At 34.7% G+C, this 11,437-nt stretch overlaps 1 protein-coding gene and 1 non-coding gene across 2 annotated transcripts; one reads left to right on the top strand and one right to left on the bottom strand.

Moving 5' to 3' along the window:
- Positions 1-155: 155 nt before the first annotated feature.
- On the bottom strand, positions 156-226 carry TRNAG-CCC (transfer RNA glycine (anticodon CCC)). Its single transcript has one exon. It is a non-coding gene; the product is annotated as a tRNA-Gly (tRNA).
- Positions 227-6,311: 6,085 nt separating this feature from the next.
- On the top strand, positions 6,312-11,437 carry LOC126664793 (ERBB-3 BINDING PROTEIN 1). The gene is made up of 10 exons (XM_050357343.2): positions 6,312-6,448; positions 6,543-6,684; positions 6,767-6,851; positions 6,944-7,093; positions 7,175-7,328; positions 10,229-10,444; positions 10,534-10,670; positions 10,752-10,843; positions 10,934-11,113; positions 11,229-11,437. The coding sequence occupies exons 2-10, from the start codon at positions 6,594-6,596 to the stop codon at positions 11,309-11,311; spliced, it is 1,188 nt and encodes a 395-aa protein (XP_050213300.1). The 5' UTR covers positions 6,312-6,448; positions 6,543-6,593; the 3' UTR covers positions 11,312-11,437.

Raw genomic sequence — 11,437 nt, 5'->3', positions numbered from 1 at the left:
GACAAATATTATGTACTTCTATTTACCGGAAACTAAATACTGAAATTGATATGTAGATAATGTGTGTTGCTGAATGTACCTTGGATTGCTTCCACTATGACCAAGGCACATAATTAGCTTTAGTTTAAGGCAATAAAAACAAAAAAATGTTAAAATGCGCATCCAGGGAATCGAACCCTGGTCAGTACCGTGGGAGGGTACTATGATACCACTACACCAGATGCGCTTGCTTGGTACCCCAGCATTGTTGTAAAACCAAATAAGTTTATATCTGAAATTTTGTTTAATCGTTTTACTTTTAATAGTATATTTAAGGGTTAATTTCATAAAAAAATCACGACTTTTACACAAAATTTTATTTCAATCATGCCCATTAAAAATTTCCATATAAAACTATGACCTTTTATTTTTTTAAATTCATCATTTCAGTGTATTTTTGTTGACTAAATTCCTCACTAAACCATTAATGAAACACTAAAATTATAAATCGACACCATCTATTATTATCTTTCACTTAGAGTATGTAAGATTAGGAATTTTTAGTTAGAAAAAACACACTGAATTTTACTTTGGTGATAGATTTGAAACAAAATAAAAGATTGTGTCACTAAATGCCAACTTTTAAAAGTCGTGATTAAAATGAAAATTCGTGTAAAGGTCGTGATTTTTTTATGAAATTAGTCCTATGTTTAATCTATTTTATTACGATAAGTAAAATAATATTTACTTTAAAGGATGTGTCACATCAATAGACAATGAATTTCATTGTTTGCAAATAAAATAATAATCTAGATGTGCTTCTTATGTTAAAAAAACAAATTGGATTACTTGCAATATACAAAGCGGTTTGACTATCACATAATTACTTGAAATATACAAAGCGGTTTGACAATCACATAATTACTTGAAAATATTCATATTAAAAAAATCACCTCAGTAATAATTATTTAAGTTACTTTAACTTCTACGTATTATATGCTCTCGATTGATATTCTGCTTCAGCAGAAGAAATTACGTCTTGTTGTTTAATTTTCAAACACATGGGAATCACTGGAAAAATTACATAGACAAATAAAGGTTCACGACCGAAGGTCAACTTGGCCAATCAGCATCATGATAAGCACATAGTCTAAGGTCCTTGTTCTTTCACTTTTTTCTTCATTTCGTCCCTGGAATTTTTTTTAGTTTGTCCTTGTACTTTGTAAATCCGTTTTAAAAGGTACTTCTGTTAACAAAAGTCGAAAAGCGCACCACACTCTCAGTTAGTTAACTCTGGCCAATGAATGAAAGGCCGCGTGGATCGGGAGAGCATTAGTGATCTTTATGATATGGACAAATATGGGGCATGTGACTAGGCATTTATTGAATGGTACTATGAGCGGAGCGGGGTTTGGGGGCCGCTCGCCCAATGCTTATGGCTGACTTCTCAATCTGGAAATGGTTTGAAAATGGACCCGCCACCTAGTTCAACTAGGAAATGCCTTTTAACCGATTGGATAGCTTTAATCGCCTCCGGTAAGACTATCGTGCATCGGACCAAAGACTAGGGTTTGTGAACCTCCCCCAAACTCTTATGTATGGCTTATCTGTTACCGGCTTTATTTACTGGACATATTCGTTTTATATCTCATCGCAACATTACATTCAGTTCACAGGATATGAAAGTTGTAAATAAACAATTATGAAAGCAGTAAACACGTTGGACGCGCATATAACTCGATCTGGACTGACATTTGAGGCAAGTAGTATGTACTCCTAAACATACATCTAATCTTAGAGGTTTCTAGCAAGTAGCATAAGTCTGACTGGTCTAGATATTTTACATGCACAAAGCCTAAAACCGGATGTATAAATGTGATTGAATGATTTTATTAGGTGAGTCTTGAAAAACCTATACAACCATTTACTACATTTTCGTATTAGTCCTATGATGTCTAAGTGATAGGCTGGAATTGCATTAATGGGTCAATTTTAGGTGATTAGTCCTTTAACCGGTTATTATTTGATTTGGAATGCTTTTGGAAAGCAGTAAACATTGCAGCTTTTGCAGGCATGCTCAGGGACAGTTGGATATACATACAAGGTTAGAGATACTTTTAAACCTCGTTGACTTTGAGTGCCTGGCACTCGCGCGGGTTTTGACCATCGGTGTGGTTAGAATGGGCTCTCGGTCAGATCACGAGAGTTGTGCTTCTCGTCGATCCGGTTATGCTTGTTTGATTCGGAGTTGATTTTGAGTTAGGGTTAGCCCGGAATCGGCTCCGGAAGTTGCTGGTTTGCTGGGCCTCGGGATCATGGGCCCGGTTTATACACTATGTTACATATTTGGACTTCTGAGTTCGTTCATACGGCTGCACAGCTACAACCAAGGCTAAATGTTTGAATAGGTAGCTGTTGCCGCTCAACTCCATCGTGCCTCAACCAGTTCGCCTTCGATTTCCCAACGCCATCCCTGGCTCAAGCCTACCCGAGCCTTAACGTAGTTCCGCCCCTGGCGTCTAATACCACATCATACACAAATCTCAGGCATATTCAACCAATGTTACACCGGCACCATTATTACTGACACAACTCTACTACTTGATGTCATATAAAGCCGAATAAGACATCCAACGAAAGAAACATCTGTCTCTGAAACAAACCGACTGCGATCTGCAGTCTACATCGCGAGAACCTTCAGTTTGCTCGGCATAAGCGAGATCGCCGACAGTACTTGTGCAATAGCACAAGCAAGATGCGCAACAACGTCAACACCGAATTTGTCACGCCAAGCAAGGTCGCTCGCTAATCGTATATAAAACACGTGATCCTACTCAAAGCAGAGGTACGAAACTGGTTCTTCACTGAAATGGTAGTAAGTTAAAGTTATTGTGCCAAGTATGGTTCTTAGCAATGTCTTATGATAATCATTATGTTTATATGCCAAGTTAAAGTTGTTGCGTCGATATGCTAACATATGTTTTAGTCGCTATATCTTCATGTGTATCAGTGTTTAGATTTGCTAAATCTGTCAACTCTTGTATATTTAAAGCAAACCGTTGACGTAAAGCCCCATTTACGTTTTTTTCACTGAACTACTTAAAACAAAAACTTAAAACTCATGTCCTGAAAACGTGGTATAAAATGAGTTTTTTAAATCTTCATATGTAGACGGAAAAAATTAACAATACCGAAAAAAAATTAACCGACAACTTTTAGCAAAATCTATATCTAATTGTGAATGATTGTATATACTCGAAGCAATTTCGCTGTGTGATTAAGTAACAATTGATGCTGTATTTTATTCAAGAAAAGGAAAGGTCGTCTGTGATCCACGGTGGCTAAAGGTATACTTTGGTTCTCGAATAAATATTTTTCAATCCAGTCTAGCTATGTAGATATATAGGGGTAGCTGTAATTTTTTTTTTCCAACGGAGCAGGTTCTGTGAAAGACAATAGTGTTGGGAATTAAATGCACAACTACCATGGAAAATAATTCACGATTTGTGTGAAGCTATCAAGCCTTTATTTTTTGCTTCTGCCAATTGAGGTACTAGAGGAGCAAAGCATCCAAGAAAAACGAATAGTATCCTGCCAATTGAGTTCCCCGAGGAGCAAAGCATCTAAGAAAATGTATAGTGTATGAGGGGTCTTGTGGTGTAAGCACTGAAGAGATATGTCTCGGATGAGACATGAGAGTTGAAAAAAAAAATTGCACACAATAAGGCCCTCCACCTGAAAATAATTACAAATAATGTGTAAAGAAATATTTGGCACTTGTGCTGCGTCTAAAAAAAAGAAAATTTTATCTTTGTATAGGCCATGTCTCATGGGGACTACACAATGGGTCTCGTGAGCAATTAATTAAAATGGAAACCTCTCCAGCCATAAAAAGTGTGAAGTCTTGTACAATGTACAGAACTTTACACTTTAGTTTTAATATATAAATATATAGATTTAAATTAGGACCAGTAACGGATGTAGGGTATGGCCAGGATGGGCCTGGGCCCTACCTCATTAATTTGAAGAACAAAAATTTATACAGTGTGGGCCTTTTTTAGCTTCATTTATCCAGGAGTTAGAATTGTTGTTAATTGTTAGGTTTTAATTAATTAGAACAAATTAAATCTAAAGTGGGACTTTAGAAGAAAAAGTCAAACAACAAAATCTAGAAATTAAGAAACATTGTGTCAGGTTTACTTTCATCTTAGCAATTTTTTATTTAATTATACTTTTCCTTTTATAAAAGACTCTAGTTTGTTTGTTTAATATATATATGTTAAAATTTGTTATGCACACAGTATGTAGTATTTGTTAAAGTGTATTTTTAACTAATTCTTGTAAAATTTAATAATTGTATAGGCAATGGATAAATTTTTAATAAAAAGATCACGACTCTCAATCAGAGAATCTTCTAATATTCCTAACATGGTTGATTCAAAAAGAACACGAGTAGTAATATCATTGATGATCCAGGTGAATGCAAACCTATTAATTCATATGATTTTAGTATTCGAGATCAAGTTTGTATGGAGTATTTGTTAAAGGGTCAGTGTCAACCCAAGGGGCATGATTTTCCTAAATGACAAATAGAAGAAAAGAAAAGAAACTTAAAAGAATATTTGTTTGATGAATTTAATTGGTCGGAATATAGTGTTTCTAAAGATAATGTATATTGTCCGTGGTGTTACCTTTTCAAACAAGATTACGGATTGCAATCCGGTGGGAAAGCTTTTGTATCAAAGGGATTTATCAATTGGAAAAATGCTAAAAAAGCCTTTAAAACTCATATTGGTGCATCTAATAGTTTTCATAATTTGGCTAGAAGAAAGTGTGAAGATTTGCAAAATCAACGTCAAAGTATGTCATATTTGCTTTCCAATATGGAAGATTTTTTGTGAGAAGCAAAGCATTATTATACCCAATATGGAATATTTTGTTCCTACACGTAGTCGTTTGAAATCAAGTGAGCTCCAAATTACAGACCTACATCATTTTCTTTTTGATGTATTTTGTGCAGTAATAGATTTAATTTCTAACGAGATGAATAATCGTTTTCCGGAGTCAAATTCAGAATTGCTTTCATCTATATCATGTCTAAATCCAAAGAATTCATTTGAGGCATTTGACCATGTTAAGTTACTTCGACTTGCTGAATTATATCCATCAAATTTTTCAAGTGCTAATATTATCATTTTTCGTGGTTAAATTCAAACTTACATCTTTGATGTTAGAAATACAAGTGATTTTTGTGATCTTCATGATATTGGTGGCCTTGCTAAAATGATGTTTAAGACGGGAAAAGATCGTTTATTTCTTTTGATTTATCTACTTATTCGGTTGACATTAACATTATCGGTTGCAACTGCAACAATTGAAAGAGTGTTCCCATGTATGAATATCATCAAGATAGATTTGCGAAACAAAATGGGAAATCAGTTCATGAACGATTGTCTCGTATGTTTTACATAACAAAAAATCTATAAAAGTATTGATGATGAAGATATCTTACAACAGTTTCAGAAGATGAAGACTCGCATGACACAGTTACCTCCAACTAGAAAGCGATGATTTCTTAATCTTGTACTGTTTATTTTTTCACTCTTAGCTGTACTTCATACTTAACAATTTTATAACTTTTATTTTTTGGTGTAAACTTTTACAGTTGGATATTTTTATTTTTTTAGTTAAATCGTGCCTTACATGAATTTGCGATCTGGCTTCGTCACCGATGAGGACCAACCAAGTAAAAGTTATGAAGAAGGCGAAACTGCACAGATGAAAATAATAAAAGATCAAATTGCTCATAGTTTAATGAGAGAAAGAAAAGATTTATAATATATATGTTAATTTTATTATTACTTTTTAATATTAAGAAAAATAAATCTTTTTTGGAATATTTAATTTATTTTATTTCGTAAAATCTTATTAATTTTGTCTGTAAATTATAAAAAGTACATTCTTACATATGATATACATATTGGTCATTTTATTAAGAAACAACAACAACTCAATAAAATTTACCAAACAAGCTACCAACGAATATCTATCAGCTTCATCAAACAGATGAACCAAATAGACTTGAAGTTATAATTATTATTTCTTATTATTTCTGCACTCTCACTATAAAACGCGTTTGTCACGTCTCAATAGAATGTAACAGAAGGATTTAAATCGGACGAAATTGACAGTATGGGACGTAACGTATGCAACTTGTAGCGAAAGGACTAAATTGTCGATAAGTTGATAATGTAAGGACCCAAATATACCTTTTGTCAAAAAAAAAAAAAACATTTCTATATAAGAAAACGCTGCCACAAGGACAATAACCCTAGCTCTTAAGTGAGCCACCTCACTTTTTATTTATATAGCACCACTCCCCCCCATTCTCTTCACTTCTGCCCTCTTCTTATCCCTGCTAAACCCTAGCTTCTTAAGCCGTCAGTTTTGCTTCACACACACATTTCCGGTAGGTTCTGTTCGTCGTTTTTGATCGCCGATTAGTATTTTATTCTCATTTTCAATATCATTACTCTGTTTCTGAATTTTGTGGTTAATTACAGGCAATAGGTTTATTTAAGAAGCTGTATATATAAAAGAAACGCTTCAAAACGATGTCGGATGATGAGAGAGAGGAGAAGGAGTTGGATCTCACTTCTCCTGAAGTTGTTACCAAATATAAAAGCGCCGCTGAGATCGTCAATAGTAAGTCTCTGTAATTTTTTTATTTTTTTGTGGTATGCACATTTCTAGGGTTTACGGAGTTGTGAAATGTTGTTTTGCGCAGAGGCGTTACAGTTAGTGATAGCGGAATGCAAACCGAAGGCAAAGATTGTTGATGTATGTGAAAAAGGAGATGCATATATCAGAGAGTAAGTAAAATGGTGTAAACTAGTGTTTGTAATGTGTATTTCTTTGTTAGTATAGTGTATAATGGGTAATTTTTGTTGTGTGTTTGTAATAGGCAAACTGGTAATATGTACAAGAATGTCAAAAAGAAGATTGAAAGAGGGGTGGCATTCCCGACATGTGTGTCGGTAAATAACACAGTTTGTCATTATTCCCCTCTTGCTAGCGACGAGACTCTGTTTGAAGAAGGCGATGTTGTCAAAATGTAAGGCCTATATGCTCTTATTGTATTTTGTTTCTTGTGGTCGATTTTTGTCATTTACGTAATGTGTTTTATGGGATGCAGTGATATGGGATGCCATATAGACGGTTTTATTGCTGTTGTTGCTCATACTCATGCTATTCAAGAAGGAGCTGTTACTGGTAGAGCAGCTGATGTTATTGCAGCGGCGAATACTGCTGCTGAAGTTGCTTTAAGGCTTGTAAGGCCCGGAAAGAAGGTGAATAAATTCTTTCTGAATCTGCCAAAATCAGCACTTTTTTTTTAATTTTGCTGTTTGTATTTTGCAAAGTCACGCATCATCAATTTCACTCAAATTCTATTGTCCTCCATAATGATGGCACTTCAAACCTTGAATCTGAATTTAAAATTGTTAAACTTGAAGTCTTGCTTGTTGGTTTCCACTTTTCCCTGTTACCATATTTTTCACAGGTCATGCAATGAATATTTTGGGTGACATCCTAGTTCAGATTATGTATATCACTAGTATATGTTGGCATTTGTAAACATCAAACATTAGTGGAGTAGTATTAAGCTTCCAATATAAGTTTGCTGATTTTTAATTTTCAAGCATCTTCAACCTTAATTCTGAATCTAAAACCGTCTTGAACTTGAAACTTAGGGAGCTTTGCTGAGATATTAATTGCCTGTTGATTTCCTCCTTTCCCTGTTGCCATAATTTTAACATACCATACTTTTATTTTTGGTTGACATCATAGTTCAGATCATGTCTATCACTAGTTTGTGCTGACATTCCTGAACATCAAACGTCAGTTGAGTAATATTGAGCTTCAAAATAAGTTTGTTGACTTTTAATGGTCAACCATCTTCTATATGATCCTAATTATTCATTAGACTTGTGAGCAAGTTTAGCCTTGCTCAAAGTACCGGCAACTTTGCCGAGGTGATTAATTCATTATTGATTTCCTCTTTTTCCCTGTTGCCAAAATTGTATGGCCTAAAAAAATTATATGGTCGATACATCTATTCTGATCATGCCTATTATTTGCATGTGCCAACATCTTCAACCAGCAAAGTTAAGTGGAATTTGTTTAGTTTTCTCTACATCTTTGTTGAATTATATTTGCTCAGATGATTTAATCTTGTATTTGACTATTGTGTGGCTGTCAGCTTGCTTCAATATGTTCCTGCACCTGAATATTCCTTTCTTCTTCTTGGTGGATGACTTGTTTGTTGCGTGTGGTAGGATCTCTAGATAATGAAAACTACAACAGGCTAAGGATTAATTTTCAATGAAGCTAGTTTTTTAGTCATAGTTACACTGATAGAGCGTTGTCTTTTTCTTTAAAGTACAGGCAACTTTGCCGAGGTGATCAATTCATTATTGATTTCCTCTTTTTCCCTGTTGCCAAAATTGTCTGGCATAAAATAATTATATGGTCGATACATCTTGTTCTGATCATGCCTATTATTGTATGTGCCAACATCTTCAACCATCAAATTTAAGTGGATTTTGTTTAGTTTTCTCTACTTTGTTGAATTTTATTTGCTCAGACAAAATCATCTTGTATTTGACTATAGTGTGGCTGTCTGCTTGCTTCAGTTTGTTCCTGGTAGGATCTCTAGATGATGAAAACTACAACAGGCCAAGGATTAATTTCCAATGAAGCTAGTTTTTAAGTCATAGTTACACTGATAGAGCATTGTCTTCGTCTTTTATTTTCTATAAATTACAGGCAACTTTGCCGAGGTGATCAATTCATTATTGATTTCCTCTTTTTCCCTGTTGCCAAAATTGTCTGGCATAAAACAACTATGTGTTCGAGACATTTTATTCTGATCATGCCTATTATTTGTATGTGCCAACATCTTAAATCATCAAAGCTAACTGAAGTTTGTTTAGTTCTATATATCTTTGTTGATTTTTAATTGTTTAGACGATTTCATCTTGTATTTGACTATTTATGGCTTTCAGCTTGCTTAAGTTCCTTCCTCTACCACCCTTCTCTCAGTATTCCTTTCTTCTTTTTGGTGGGAGACTTGATTGTTACTTGTGTAGGATCTCTAGATGATGAAAACTATAACAAGCCAAGGATTAATTTCCAATGAAGCTAGATTTTAAGTCATAGTTACACTGATAGAGCATTGTCTTGGCTGTCTTTTATTCTCTTTAAAGTACCGGCAACTTTGCCGAGGTGATTAATTCATTGTTGATTTCCTCTTTTTCCCTGTTGCCAAAATTGTCTGGCATTAAATAATTATATGGTCGGTACATCTTATTCTGATCATGCCTATTATTTGTATGTGCCAACAACTTTACATGTTAAGTGAACTTAGTTTAGTTCTGTACATGTTTGTTGATATTTATTTGTTTACATGATTTCATCGTATATGTGATTTTTGAATGGCTGTCAGCTTGCTGCAGCTTCTTCCGCTACCACCCCTCCTCTCTCTCAATATTCCTTTCTTCTTTTTGGTGCGTGACTTGATTGCTATGTGTGTGCTAGATGATAAAAGCTATAAGAGGCTAAGGATTATTTTTGGAGCTAGTTTCTTAGTCATAGTTGTACTGCATTGTCTTTGTTGTCTTTTATTCTCTTTAATTTAATTATTCTCCAGTATCTATGCTTTCTGATTTGTTTATCAAAATTTTCTGCTTTGTCAATAGTCTCTTCAGCCTTTTAGCATGTTTGTTGCTGAAAGTTCATTTTTCTTTTGGATTTTACATACTTAAAAATTCAGCTGTTTTTCTTTTAATAGCTTTAAGAATGAACTGAGAATCTTAGTCTGGCTAAGCTAACCCTAAATGATGATGCTTTTTAAGAGCCATGGACCACTGTTGTTTCAGATGTCCAAGTGAGGCTTTTTGTCATAGTTACTCTGATAGGGAAATGCCTCTTCGATCATTTTTGCTTCTTCCAAACTGATCATCTCCTTTCATGAGTTAGTAATTATCAAAGAAATTCATGATGTGTATAATTTACTAAGGCAAAGATGTTTGTATTTTGCTGATCCATCATCTCCTTTTTTCTGCTGATTTCTTGGTGTTTTTTCAAATTCTCTATAAATTTGATTTTTTTTGAGTCAAATTTGTATATATATATGTTTCAACTTCTAAGCAGTAGAAGGGGTTGTTCATGAATTCCTTCTTCGTTGCAGAACAAAGACGTTACAGATGCAATTCAGAAGGTTGCTGCTGCATATGACTGCAAAATTGTTGAAGGTGTTCTTAGCCATCAGCTGAAGCAGTTTGTTATCGACGGGAACAAAGTTATACTGAGCGTCTCCAATCCTGAAACAAGAGTTGATGATGCAGAATTTGAAGAGAATGAAGTTTACGCAATAGATATAGTTACAAGCACAGGGGAAGGCAAGGTAATTGTGGACTTCAGTGCTATTGCAATCATTCTGTTCCTGCATTTGTCTTCTTCATCTTTTAATATCTGTTCGTTAATTTTTTGCAGCCTAAGCTGCTGGATGAAAAGCATACTACCATTTATAAGAGAGCCGTGGACAAGAACTATCACTTGAAGATGAAAGCTTCTAGATTTATCTTCAGTGAAATTAGTCAGAAGTTCCCTATCATGCCATTCAGTGCTAGGTATTTCTGTTTATGGATTATTTTATAATTAGGTAGCTTCTTAGTATTTGTCCTCACATTCATTTCAATCCCTGTGGATAGGGCCTTAGAAGAAAAAAGAGCTAGACTTGGTTTGGTGGAATGTGTGAACCATGAGCTTCTACAGCCGTACCCTGTGCTTCATGAGAAGCCAGGTAAGAATTTCTGCTAAACTTTTTTTTTTTGATAGGAAAACCCTTCGACTTTAGCAAAGACTAATTACATTTAAAACCTTGGTGTTTCAGGAGATATTGTGGCTCATATTAAATTCACGGTTCTGCTAATGCCAAATGGATCGGATAGAATCACCTCTCATGCGCTGCAGGAGTTGCAGCCAACCAAGACAATAGATGATCCTGAAATCAAGGCTTGGTTAGCTTTGGGTACAAAGACAAAGAAGAAAGGCGGTGGAAAGAAAAAGAAAGGTAATATGGATGACCAGTTAAAGTATATTTCTTTTTTGCCTAATATTTTTTTACGAGTAGAACAGGTGTCGATTGAGTTTTGAATTCCATTGTTTATTTTTGGGAATTTTTGCAGCCAAGAAGGGTGACAAAGCTGGGGAGTCGACAGAAGCGGAGCCAGTAGATGATGCTACAAATGGGGCTGAAACCCAAGAATGAGAATTTTAATGGTTATTTTCCTCATCTGCCTATTAGCTGTCTCTTTCAGTTTTGTTGCAGAGTTCACTATGATTGTATCTGGTTGAATATGAAATGATTTTTATAGTCTCTAGACATTTATCTGAA

Source organism: Mercurialis annua, linkage group LG1-X (genome assembly GCF_937616625.2).
Source record: "Mercurialis annua linkage group LG1-X, ddMerAnnu1.2, whole genome shotgun sequence".
NCBI lineage: Eukaryota > Viridiplantae > Streptophyta > Magnoliopsida > Malpighiales > Euphorbiaceae > Mercurialis > Mercurialis annua.
Note: the sequence above shows the minus strand (reverse complement) of the source record. Positions and strands in the feature narration are given on the sequence as shown.

Bases quoted from the DNA above. Each gene is read 5' to 3' on its own strand.
- LOC126664793 (XM_050357343.2), top strand. From the start codon at position 6,594: ATGTCGGATGATGAGAGAGAGGAGAAGGAGTTGGATCTCACTTCTCCT. The intron at 6,685-6,766 runs GTAAGTCTCTGT...TGTTTTGCGCAG, and splicing joins CGCCGCTGAGATCGTCAATA to AGGCGTTACAGTTAGTGATA. The intron at 6,852-6,943 runs GTAAGTAAAATG...TGTTTGTAATAG, and splicing joins GGAGATGCATATATCAGAGA to GCAAACTGGTAATATGTACA.